At 44.2% G+C, this 13,169-nt stretch overlaps 2 protein-coding genes across 2 annotated transcripts in view; both read right to left on the minus strand.

The window, feature by feature from the left end:
• Positions 1-1,148, minus strand: part of niban1a (niban apoptosis regulator 1a) — a 28,180-nt gene extending 27,032 nt beyond the window's left edge. Inside the window, exons 1-2 of the mRNA XM_015041232.1 lie at positions 1,050-1,148; positions 859-1,012 (exon numbers count right to left, since the gene is read on the minus strand). Of these exons, the coding sequence (XP_014896718.1) occupies positions 859-913 (55 nt within the window). The 5' untranslated portion in view covers positions 914-1,012; positions 1,050-1,148. The remainder of the gene's footprint in view (positions 1-858; positions 1,013-1,049) is intronic.
• Positions 1,149-2,292: 1,144 nt separating this feature from the next.
• On the minus strand, positions 2,293-12,475 carry trmt1l (tRNA methyltransferase 1-like). Its single transcript, XM_015041233.1, has 16 exons — positions 12,370-12,475; positions 11,428-11,532; positions 11,273-11,335; positions 10,498-10,611; positions 10,362-10,426; positions 9,698-9,854; positions 9,506-9,626; positions 9,349-9,428; positions 7,835-8,087; positions 7,549-7,761; positions 6,558-6,748; positions 5,222-5,288; positions 4,990-5,153; positions 4,851-4,916; positions 2,803-2,929; positions 2,293-2,679 (listed from the first exon to the last, which is right to left on the minus strand). Exons 1-16 carry the CDS (start codon positions 12,428-12,430, stop codon positions 2,490-2,492), a joined length of 2,037 nt encoding a protein of 678 aa, XP_014896719.1. The 5' UTR covers positions 12,431-12,475; the 3' UTR covers positions 2,293-2,489.
• Between the last annotated feature and the right edge of the window lie 694 nt (positions 12,476-13,169).

Genomic DNA, 13,169 nt, shown 5'->3' on the forward strand with positions numbered 1-13,169 from the left:
CCTGACCCGAACCAGGCCAGAACCAGAACCAGAACCTGACCAGAACCTGACCCGAACCAGACCAGAACCAGAACCAGAACCAGATTAGAACCTGACCCGAACCAGAACCAGACCTGAACCAGACCGGAACCAGAACCAGATCTGAACCTGAAAAAGAACCAGAACCTGAACCAGAACTAAACCTGAACCTGAACCAGAATCAGAAACTGAACCAGAATCAGAACCAGAAACCAGAACCTGAACTAGAACTAGACCTGAACCAGACCTGAACCAGACCTGAACCAGAACTAGACCTGAACTAGACCTGAACCAGAACCAGAACCAGTCCTCCCTCCATAAAGGAAGTCCGTTTCTCTCCTGAACATTTTCTCCACAGAAATGATCCTTTTTCACTGAATAAGTCAGAAAAAAACTCCGAACCGTGAGAAGAATGACTGAACTGGGTCAAATTATTTCTCTGCAGCAGAACCGCCAGAATGGACCGCGGAACCTCCGAACTCCTGCTGAGGTTCTCCCAGTAAACCCAGCCTGATCCGAACCGGAACACCAGCTGTTCCTGCACCTGCGGCTCAGGTAATCAGCACATTAAGCCTGCCGTCACCGCAGACACGCCCAGAGCCACCCGATGCTTCCCGCAGATCACCGCAGCAGACCCGCACGGTTCGGGAAGTTCCTCCGTGGAAAAACACGAAGCAGAACCAGAACCGAGCCGGTCCCTCTGGATGAAAACCAGCGGCAGGTTTACTCTGATCCAGTGCTCTGATTTCACCGATCCGCGCAGACCAGAACTTTGTTCTTAGTGCAGGCCGGTCCAGGTTCCCCTGCGCCCGGTGAGAGTCCGCGGCCCCCGGGTCTTACCTCTGATGTAGGCGGACTTGGCTTCATCCAGCAGGCTGGACGCGGAGACCCCCATGCTGCTGCTGCTGCTGCCGGATCCACAGGTAGACTCGGGCCGCAGGTGCGAACTGGATCAGCGGCTCTGCGGAGAGGAAGAGGAGGGTGTCTCCTCCTCCTGCTCTTCATCCTGCTCCTCCTCCTCTTTCTGCTACTGCTCCTCCTCCTCCTCCTCCTGGAGGATCGTTCAGGGACGCAGAAAACCAGTTTTCCTTTTCAAACCTGCAGGTTCCTGATGGTCACCGCAGGTTTATCATCTAAATTTTTCATCTAAATAAAATTCAACAACCAGAAACAAAATTATAATCCCGGAATATAAAATAATCCAGCCCAGCCTTCATCATCATCCTTAAATCCAGAAGTTTACATACAGGAGGCTTTGAACAGTTTGGGAATTCCCAGCTGATGATGTCATAGGTTTGAAAGCTTGTGATTGGTTAGTTTATATTAGCGTTAAATGGAGGAACAGCTGAAACTTGCCTGTTTCTGACACGATCATTTTACGGGACGATAAATTGTCCCAGTAATTGTGATAAATGATAATATTGTTAAATATTTTCAACTAAACCTGATAACTTAAAACTACAGATCATAAACTTAATCTGTTCTCAGACACATTAATAAAATCCCTGCAGAGAAAAACAAAGCAGGTTCACTAACGGGCAGGTTGCATTGTGGGAAATGTAGGATCTCACGGAATCTCATCTGTATCAATCAACAAGCCTTTGTTCTGTCACAATTATCGATTTATTCCATTTAGATCATCATGCTCCAACCTTTGTGAGGACCGACCACCCGCCTCCTCAAACACACGCAGCGTCACCGTCCCATTCATACCTGGTGACGTCACGCCCACATCGACACGCCCACCACCAGGTGTCAAAGCTGCTGCTCCTGTCATATCGATAATTACTTATTTCATTCATATTGCTCTTATAGAGCCTCAGTGAAAACGTGTTTATTATTATTAACGCTTTGGTGCAAAAAAAACTGATTGAAAATCGATTTATTTACTGCATGTTTATGTCTGTTCAGGCTGACGGCACTGAAAGCAGCACTTTAAACCAGACAATCAGATGCCTGATTAACCGCGATAACTCAGAAATTATGATGTATTTTTATTTCTTTCCCATTTATGGAAAGTTTCTGTTTATATCAGGTTTGTGGTGCTAAAGAAAAAGAGATAAAATGTCATATTTCACAACGAGATATTAACATTCACGGAGAAACCTTTACATAATCTTATATTAAGACAGGAAGTACGGCGGCCCGTAAGAAAGACTGACGGTATCAGTCATGGCGCATGAACTGATCAGTAGATTATTGCGAGGGAACGCAAAAGAAAAATAATTTTTCCCATGTTCCCTGGAGGCTCCGTATGAAACAGCTGCAAAAAAATTATTTTCAGAAAAGATTTTTATTCTGGATCTAAAGAGACAAATTAAGGTAAAAAGGAGAAACGATTAAAATACTGTTTTTAGGTAAATTAAATAGATTCTCATCAGTTTGTGCTCTAATAAAGGTCCATCAGTGCAGTTAGAACCGGGTCAGGACCGGGTCAGGACCGGGTCAGGGAGCCGAGCGGCGTCCCCGGCTCAGACCGCCTTCTCGGAGCTCGCGGTGCTCTGGCCGGCGCCGGTGTTGGTTCCGGTCGGTACGCTGTACTTGGTGAGGACGGACTTAAACTGCTGCAGCGTGGCGTCGGTCCGGACCCCGGTCGGGTCGAAGTGGGTCCGGCTCACCCTGAAGCCGGCCTCCGTCAGGTACTGCAGGAACTTGTTCAACCTGTGAAGGCAGAGCAGCAGAACCGTCAGATGGGCGGGACCGGGTCGGGTTCTGAAACGAGCCGGCTGGGTTTTCAATGGAGTGAAAAGCAGCAGCGTCCCGTCGGCCCGGCGCCGGACTCACTTGGGCATGTTCATGCGGCGGATGCTGTGCCGGTGGATGCTGTAGTAGAAGGCAGGATGATCCAGAGACGCGTCCGGCTTCAGCTTCTTCACAACGTTCCCACAATCCTCCCCGCTTTTCCTTTTCCCTGCAGGAACACAAACATTATGCTGCCACTCATCTACATTCCCATTATTAGAATATTATTATTATCTTACTGTTACATAACTCAGATTATGAGGGATTTATAGTTGCACATTGGCAAAGACTTGATAATTATTCTGTCATTATTATTATTGTTTTTCTTATTTTGGGTCTGTAGATTTTCTTGCCTTTTTTATTATAGTTTGTGATTTTATTCATGTAATATAATTTGTTGGTTCTTTAACACAGCATATTGAACAAGCATAAGAATATCTGAACATGGTTTTATTACAAATTTCTGACAATTATTGTAAGTAATATTAAAATGAGAAAAGATGTCGGATTAAATTTCAAACAAAAGAGAAACGCTAAGCTAATTATTTGTTCTGGTTATTTTCCTCCTGTCCTGATTGTTTTAAAAACCTGTTGAAATAAATAAAATGAAATAAGTATAATTTACATGAATTTAACATGACAGTACATGATTACAAATTGGTAAAATAAAACTTAACTGAAATCTAAGTATTAAACTGCTGTAGGACTGAACCTGTTAAACTTAAACAGGCTTAAGAATCACTGCATGGATGAAACGGCTTGTTACCAACAAACTTAACTAAAGACGACTAGTTAACTAAAGACGACTAGAGTTAACTAAAGACGACTAGTTAACTAAAGACGACTAGAGTTAACTAAAGACGACTAGAGTTAACTAAAGAAATGTGCAGCTGGAAAAGAGCTGGATATCTCAGCTAAGATCAAAGCGAAATGTAAAAATAGATTCTAAATGAAAAGATTAGAAACTTTCCAGATGAAAGCGCTCTAAGTGTTGGAGGACTGCAGATGTTCAGAGTAAACCTGAGCGATCGGTTCAGCCGAGTCATGAAATGTTGAAGCTTTTTCTGCAGGAAGAGACACATTGACTCCAGTCAGAGAACAATGCTGGATTGTGAGAAGGAGTCAGATTGTTTCAAGTTGTTTCATTTGCAGAAAACCAAAGTTCAGCTCAGCAGATTCACAGAAACTGAATCGCCTCGTTTGAAGTTGCTGCTGCAGATTTGGCTGAACTTTAATGTCCAACATGAAGTGAAAGAGAAACGCTGAGGCGGTTTTCACCTCGGTGGCGATGAGACGGACAGAAACGATGAACAAATGAGCACAAGCTTTTACTTTATCCAGTATTTTATGATTGAGCTTTTAAATATAAAGATTTCCTCTTATATTAAAACAAGATTCTTAGTTTTGCACATAATGTTTGAGTTCTTAAAAACTGCAAAGGAAAAACTTTAACATCTTATAAACCTGATGTTCTGTTGAACCACAGCAGTTTTTCATTTTTATCTGTTTTCTTGTTGGCAAAATTATTTTACATTTTTATTTGATGCACAAAACATACTGTGGGATTTTATACATAAATATTTTGTATTCTGGTGACTGTTTAAAAAGGAAACAAATCTCTACATATTTGGCCAAATAAAAAGCAGAAAATGTGGAAAATTTTGTTAGAACTATTTTTAAAAAGTGATTTTTTGGGGAAATAAAACCCATCCTGACTGTAGAGGTATTTTAAACAGAAGGTCAATCCTGTACAGATATTCAATGTTGTTTCTTATTCACAGTTATGTGTTAGAAATATTATTTACATGATTATTATTATTATTCACTGAATTTAAGATGGTTGTCCAAACTAAAAAAAATAAAAACTGAACGATTAATGTTCAGCAGTCTGAGTTATGATTGCAGAAGTTTCACTGAGTCAGCATGCATCATGCAGAGTTTTGGTAAAAACCCTGAAACTTTTAGTTTGCAGGAAAACATTTAGCTGTAAATTCTCCAACACTGCCCTCTACAGGACAAACAGAACCACTGCCGTTTAGGTTACAGCTGCTGCTTCCTGTGCAGACGGAGTTAAAAGCAGAGAAACTGACCGGCCTGATCAGCTGGACCTCCATCCTCTCCGCTCTGCAGCGTCTTGATGACGACTCCACACTCCACTGCAGCACAAACACAACATTCAGCGTTTTATGCTGCAGGTGCAGCAGGCGGCGTCGGAGCTGAGGCGGTTACCCTGGTTACTGAGCACTGACGACCCGTGCACCAGCGACTTGAGCGTGGTGCACTCGGACTCGCAGATGAGCGTTTTGACGAGCGGCTGGATGTCGTCCATGCTGTGCTGCACGGCGGCAGACAGCATCCTCCTCAGGAAGCCGGTGTTGAACAGAGGCCCGGCCCTGCAAACACAGCCGGGTTATACTTAGAAAGAAGCTTTCAGTTTTAATTTATAGTCCTCGATTTTTACCACAGAGGTCCCAGCTGCACCGCCGTCTTTCCAGGCAGACTTCCATGACAGTTACAGGGAACGGTGTCTGAAGAAAAGGAGTTAAAACAGAATTTATCCTGCAGGTCAAAGTTAGTTTCCTCCTAATGCAGCAAAAATTGTCTGGGAAAAGCAAAGATTACATATTAACATCATCTAAAATCATTTACTCTAAGCTAAATCCAGCTAAATGAGTCTAAGCTAATTACACTAAGCTAAAATAAAATAAATGAGACGCCACATGACAATGTGCCAATAAAGTTTCACTAAACAAACAAAACCAACATATTCCAAGAAGTTAGGTTAAGATGAAGCAAAATTAGAAACAAAAACTTTTTTAAGCTAAGCTTAAAAAAAGCTAAGCTACACAAACACTGAAGTTAAAGTGAATCTAACTTAAACGATGCTATGGTAATGCTAGTCACTGAGCTAAGCTATGATACTCTAGATCAGTGTTTCTCCACCCTGGTCCTCAGGCCTCCTGCTCTGCAGGACCATCAGGAGCTGCAGATCCTGTTCATCACCCAGAGATACAATCCAGGTGTGTCAGAAGAGAAACACCTGAAACATGGAGGACAGGGAGGCTGAGGAGCAGGGTGGAGAAACTCTGCTCCAGATGCTAATAAAGGAAACTAAACAACACAAAAATCAAACTAATCAAAGAAATCAAGTCAATAATATAAGCTAAAATTAATTAAGCTAAGTTTCCCTTAAAGATGGACCAAGTTAAAACAAGCTAGCAGGCACAGCTTGTGATCTGATTGTAAACTGATCCCCGTTAGAGAAAGACGGGGACAAATGTTTGTGCCACTAATCAGGGTGTCAAACTCCAGTCCTCTGCTGTCCTGCAGTTTCTAGATGAGCCACAGGTAGAAAACACTGGAATGAAACGGCTTCATTTCCTCCTGGTGTAGATCATTTCTCCATTAGCATAGATCTGTCAGCTTAGATTCTAAGATAAGATAGATTAGAACAAGCTAACATAATCTAAGACAATCAGAGTAAATTTAGCTGGACTGAATAAGAAGAACTAACTTTTACGAAGCAAGCTTAACAAAAACTAAATATATTTTACTAACAGCAGGTTATGAGGAAAAATGTATTTTACACATATAAATATCAATTTAACAACATTTTTCCAACAGCAGCTACATCTGAACGATGCTCGTTTTCTGCACAATTATATCCAACTCCTTTTTGACTGAACTGAGATAAAACAATAATTTTCTATTTGGAGCAAAAGGTGAAGCGTCAGAGTTTCATTTATCTGATTTAAGGTGTGCAGCAGCGAGTCGTCGACAGTTTGAACGCAGCTCACCGTCCACCATGTTGCCCAGTTTCAGGAACACTCTCTCCTCGCACCACTGGCAGTGGACCAGTTTGCGGAGCTTCTTGGCCGACTCGTCTGCTTGGGTCGGGCCCCTGAGGACCCTCACCACCACCAGCACAAAGTGCTCCACAGCCACGGCCAGCAGAACCTCGATGCCTTTGTTACAGCGCGCCGCCGCCCTGCAGGACGTCACAGGAACAACTCACTGAACGGCTTAAAGTCTTCATTAAGAACAACAGTCCATTTAAATTATGGTCAGATTAATCACACTGCAGCGCTGTCATTAATCACTATGTCTAATTTTGTAAACTGGAAATATAAATTTGCAGGCAGCGGTGTTGGACCTTCCTGCCGCACTCCGACCAATTAAAATCCAATTATCTGATTTCACAGCAGAAAACAGGTAAAGTCTCCCAGAACAGCAGCAAAGGGAAACTTACTCCACGACTCAAGCAAGCAGAAGGAAACGATACGTCATCCTGCCGCCCCTTTCTGATGCCACCCCGGGCCACTGCCCATACAGCCCATATCAAAAACCGCCTAAATGTTTTATTAACTCAAACGTGTCTAAAGATTCTCGGTTTTCCAGGTTTTTATATTCAGAAAGGTTTAAAGGAAGCCATTTTGTTTTAAACGTTAAATTAGAAACTCTCCACTTATTTCCTGTGGAACTTGAGCGATGAGGCGAAAGTCGCTGGTCCTCATCCAGACGAGCGACTGGCGAAATTCGTTATGTGAATTTGTGACCGAGTACACTTAGACATGAACACGTGGGCGAGAAACACAACGCAACACCAGGAAGATTAAAAATGTTAAACTGTTGTTGCTGTCTGCTGCCATGGAAACCTCATCTTTCGCTGTTTGTTGCCCCCTGCGTGTCGATGCATAACGGCTGCTGTGAACTCTGAGAGGCTTTTAGGTCAGCACAGGTAGTTGGATTGATCTGCGTTGAGCGTTAGGCCTGAGCAGGGCGGCCTACCTGGCTACCGTGGCGACCACCATGCGGGCTGCCAGCTCTTTGTAGTACTCGGTGCGTACGATGTGGCAGCCGTAGTGGCGCAGCGTGACGTTGGGCGACTTGGCGTAGAGCGAGCCCGTGTCCGTGGACGTCACAGAGATGATGCCGAGGTTCCGGACGTTTCTGAAGGCAGCATCCAGGTAGTTCACGGCCGTGCCGAAAGGATCCAGGTGGCTGGAAGGTTAAAGGTCAGAGCATTTTACGACTGACATCAGACACTTCAGGATGGGTTTAAAGGTCAACCTACATGTAGTCAAACGGCCGCAGATGCATGATGACATTAGCGTCCATCTTGGCGACCTCCACTGTGGCGACGGGGGCCGTCTCCGGCTCGCAGCCGGCCCTGTCGGGGCCCCGCGGCCCTCGGGAGCCGCCGTCGGCCCGGATGTTGTTCAGCTGGCAGTTCTCTCTGATCATTTTGACGCAGGTGTCGCTGATGTCTGTTATGGTCACTCTGACGGTGCTACGCAGGTGTTTGGCCCACTGGAGGCCCATGATGCCTGAGGAGCAGCAGAACCCACTCAGTTACTCCTCCGTACTCCGACCCAAAGGTCATTTACTCCAGAACCTCGTTCCACCGAGCAGCACAGAGCCGGACACCGGCCTGTTTTACAGTGCGGTGTATTAAAGGGGCCGTAGCTTTTGTTTTTCAGGCCCTTTAGCAACCATGTTTCCTTCAGTTTTTATAAAAATGCTATTTGACTTAAAAGAATTTTGACTTCCTGTTTTAATGTCTTGAACTTGGGCCTCTGTCTCTTTAAGAAGCTCCTGCTCTTTCTGAAACCTGCCTTCAGAAAGTCATCATAAGGTTTTCCTCTCCACTGTCGCTGCATGCATGCGCCGTACGACGGCTTGCTGGCGCCCCCTGCTGGTCCAGGAGGAGTGAATGCTGCCAGGTAACGACTCGATGCTCTGCCGGGTTTCCATAGAAACTTTTTGAACTAATTTGAATAATAAACTGACGTTGATGCACTGATGTGTGATTGGATTGAAATGAGGGTTTTCGTAAAGTGCCTCCAGACATTTGTTGTGAAACGGCGCTGTAGAAATAAATGAAATGGAGCTGAACAGTCTGACCTGAAAACTCTCCAAAGTGGCTGAATTAAATAAGTTCTGGAACACAGAAAGAGTCACCGTTCCTCCAAAGTAAAAGACTTATTCCCAGTTATCACAAACAGCTGATGCTGCCAGTTTTCAGGTACTTTTTCCATCTAAGCTCAGTTTGGTTTGGATGATCCATTTTCCTTTAATGAATAAAATAATCATTTGAAAACAGTTTTTGATTTACTCTGATCATCAAACCAAAAACAGAGGACCTCTTCCTCACAGCACTGACCCTAATGATTGATTCTTCACATGAAGACAGTTTGCTGGACGTCAGGCTGTGGGCTGCAGGCGCCCCCTACTGGTCCACAAGGTACTGCATGTATTGTTGTGTTTAAAAATAATAATGGATAAGTGGCTTAAGACCGGCTCACTCAAAGGAAAAGCTGAAGATATCAGTGGAAGGAAAAACAGCAGGAATGCTTAGATGAAGAGAGGATTCATGTCTGCAGGACAAATCTTCAGTTTCTCAGAACAAAGGCAGGTCTATCCTACCCATCAATGAGGGTTAAGTAACTAGTAGCTTCATTTCCTGTTGTATAAGTAAAGATTTTGTCATTGTGGGACATTTTTAAGTTCGTGGTGTGAGAGTTTGTTAAAAGTGTTAACTGCTGGTCTCTGTCCAGATCAGCGTTTTTCTGTTTCATCTCGTCTCACCTGTGGCTCCAAAAGCATCCAGACACTCCAGCGGGTTCCTCTCCTCGGCCAGAACCGCGAGCGAACAGAACACCAGCTGCCTGCAACACAAACACGCAGCTTCAGCTTCAGCCGATGCTTTTCACTCAGAAACAGACGCGGCGTCACCCGTCTCCACCTGTTGGTCTTCATCTTCCGGTTGAAGTACGTGTCGCTCTTCATCGGGGTGCTGTGGTTCGGCAGCAGCTGGACGTTGGTCCCCAGCTCCTTCAGGATCTCGTAGGCCTGACCCGAAGGCGCTGCGGATGAGAAACGGGATCGTGAGCGAAGCGTCCGCCTCCGTCAGGCTCGCTGTGACGGCGGCGCTCACCGGGCTCGTCCATCTGAGCGTCTGAGCCGCCGGGGTAACTGGCCTCCGTCTCTCCCTTGTTGAAGTGGCGCTTCAGGTGGCTGATCATGTCCGTCTTCCGGGCGATGGTGACCGAACACACCACGCAGTGGAAGTGGGCCATGTGTCGACCCGACACCTGGAGACGGACAGAACCCAGTCCGCTTCAGGGACTTCTCAAAGTTTGGTGGCATTTTTCTATTGAAGTTGTGTTTTAGATCGCTGTCATCAGCGAACAGAATGACGTTTCTCTTAAAGTTTGTTATACAGATAAAAAAACGTGCTTCTGTTTGCTGGGCAGGTTTTTATGTGACCTTCAATCTGCTGATATCTTTCATTCTGGATCCAGTTTGTTTAGGTCAAATGTCCCTAAACAAACTGGATCAGAACTTCCTGAAACACTTTGCTCTGAAGGCCAAGAACCTGGAGAGCTGAACTGTAAATATTTTGTTTAATTGGATGTTTATTCAATAATTTAGCAGCAAAATGTTTTTTGACTGGAAGTGTTGCTTATTTTGATTATTAAAATTAAACTGATTAATACACACCCTGCAATTAACATGATTAGAAATGAAAATGGCGTCCCAGCGCCAGTTTAAATGGTTCTACCGTCCATCCTGACGACGAGTGGAGGGAAACGCCTCACCTGGTCTCCGCTCAGGCTGGGTTTGGGGTTCCTGCAGGCCAGGTGGCAGATGCACATCCTGCTTCCTGCAGGGAGACGGAGGTCAAAGGTCAGCATCAGGCTGAAGCTGCCGGGCTGCGTCTCTCTGCTGTCCTACCTTTGAACTCCACATAGACCTTCCAGTGGAGGTTCTGCAGGTGCCGGCGCAGCTTGTGGCTGTAGCACGCTTTAAACTTCTCCTCCGGACACAGAGGGCAGGACTTCCGGCCCGCTGGAGGACAGACACGAACAAACCATCCGGATTCAGCTGGAAAAATTATTCTTCATCCGCATTTTATAAAATATGTTTAGATTTGAAGAAATTAGCATTTTTTCAGGTTTCCATCATGTCAGAAAGTTTTTCCCTCATTAGAAACAAGCATGTTTCAGAAATCCTTTGATCTCCATGGCAACCATTCAGCTGTGGTAAACACCTGGGTGGACCTAGCCCCGCCTTCGAGGCAAAGCTCCTCCCCGACTCAGCTCCTTCAGACTAGCCAGCAGCAATTAGCAAACAGCTGCTGGAACTGCTGAGCTCATTATAAGAGACAGAGGCCCAGTTTCAAGGTGTTAAATCAGGAAGTAACATTTCTTTTAAGCCATTTTTGATATATATAGCGTTTTCATAAAAACTGAAGGTAACATAGTGACTTGACTTGCCAAGTGCCTGGAAAACACATAACGCTGCCCCTTTAATTCTTGAGTTAGAGCCTGAACGTGATTATTTCAGCATCATTTTCTCTATTAAACTTTAAATTTAACCCCTTTTATGATTCTTATGTAATTTTAGTCAACTTCTAATAATAATTTTATCCACATCCACATGTTTTTTTCCTCCATAGAGAATAAAAAGAAGAAGAAAGGCAGAGAAATTCCTGAGGACCTGAACTCACCACCATTAAGGTCCACCAGCATCTCCAGTCCTTCCAGTTTGGTCTGGATGGAGATGTGTCTGTCTGCAGGCAGGAGGAAACCCCAACACTCCGTTATGTCCTGCGTCTGCAGCGCTCCCAGCCAGTCGGTGACACCAGACGGTTGGCTGACTTACCAGGGGTCGTGGTTGAAGGCTTGGAGTCGCCGTCAGCCGCAGCGTCGCTCTGCCCTGCAGCGGGGGCCGAGCCGGCAGAGTCTTCCTCTCCGGTGTCTTCATCACCTTTACATCCAGACGGGAGAAATTAAAATAAAAAATTTATAAAACAGAAATACCAGGTCATCATATTTTAAAAATAAAATCTGAATGAGAAACTCTCAGCTGAATGGACCTGTTAAATGTTGAATGTTAAGATTTTTATCATGGAACTATGACATATAACAGTTTATGGTCTAAAACTGAACAATAAGAGGAAAGCAGAGATTAACAAACCCCTCCCCCACCTGTTGCTGCAGCAGCGAAATAAAGTTAGTAAATACAATAAAAAAGGTTGTTTATATCTTAGAATTGCAATAATTAATGCACAACTTTGTTTTTTAATATCAGAATTTCATGCCAACCAACGAATATATGGATTAAACTGGGAAAACACAGATTTATTTTTCTACCATCAGTCCCTCCAGTTCGGTTTGTCAAGTTTTTGTGCGTAAATTGGAAAAGGTGCGCACTTTTCAGCGCAGCGGCTCTGCGGTCCTGCAGCGCAGCTCCGTGGTGAGACCGCCTCGCATTAAATAATAATAATAATAATAATAATAATAATAATAATAATAATAATATTTGATTTGATCCTGGGGAAAGCGCTTCACTGACGCCTGCAGCTGCAGATCCGCTGCTGGCCGTCCGGCTCTGCGCCTCCAGCCTCCGTCCCTCCTGTTGTTGACTGTTTAGGCCCAGTGGCGGAGCTCCGCGCTGAGGCCCTCGTCCCGCTGCGCACTTAAAAACTCAGATTCCTCCTAAATTCACCGCGCAGCAAAAACAGCGTCTAAAGCATTCATTTAAAGCGCGCCTTTTCTCCGCAAAATAAGCGCACAAAAGGTAAAATGGCGCAGTTTTACTGACGTTTGATGCCTCTGTCCTCCTGGTGCTGCTGAGAAGCGACCGCCTCTTTCAGCTCCGCCATTTCCAGCTGCAGCAGCAACCAGGAAGTGCTCTGACGTACGGAGTTACGTACGTAAACTGCGTAACTCCGAAGCGGAGTCCGCTGAAGAACACAAATAAAGACATTGTGCCTCAAACTTACTTCCTAAATCAGTAAAGTAAATATGATCATAGCCGAAATTATAGTATAGATACTATCTTGAAATTATATGGCAATTAACTTTATCAGGTAAGGCTTTATTTTAAAAAAGAGGCGTTTTATTATTCAATCGGAGCATCAACGGCGCGGGCTTCTAAAGTGACCGTTAGTTAACGCGTAATCTTAAGGCGCCAAATTCAATTCAAATTCCAGACAATTTATGAGACTTAACACTAAGATATAAGAACACAGACATGAGAACAGCTCTATGGAACATTCGGCTTCATTAAATTAAATGTCAGCCCAAATAAGAAAGGAGAAAAACAAGCAGGAAGAACCGGCAGAAAGCTACATTTACACTCGACGTGATGACGTAAGACGCACAACCCCAGCAAAAGAAACAGCATTCACTGCTCATGAACTGTTCAGTTGTCTTACTTTATTTCCATAAATAAATTAATACAATAATAGATTTGTGATAAAACAAGTTTTGTGTAACAGCTGAATATGTATGTAGTCATATTTTTTATTTTTTTTGCAATGTAAGCCAGATGTAGTAAATTCTAAAGATTTGACCAAAGTCTATGAAAAGTGTATTGTTCTTTAAGTTATAGATGTGTTT

Source organism: Poecilia latipinna, unplaced genomic scaffold (genome assembly GCF_001443285.1).
Source record: "Poecilia latipinna isolate Pla-1442-1.1 unplaced genomic scaffold, P_latipinna-1.0 Scaffold543, whole genome shotgun sequence".
Classification (NCBI taxonomy): Eukaryota; Metazoa; Chordata; class Actinopteri; order Cyprinodontiformes; family Poeciliidae; genus Poecilia; species Poecilia latipinna.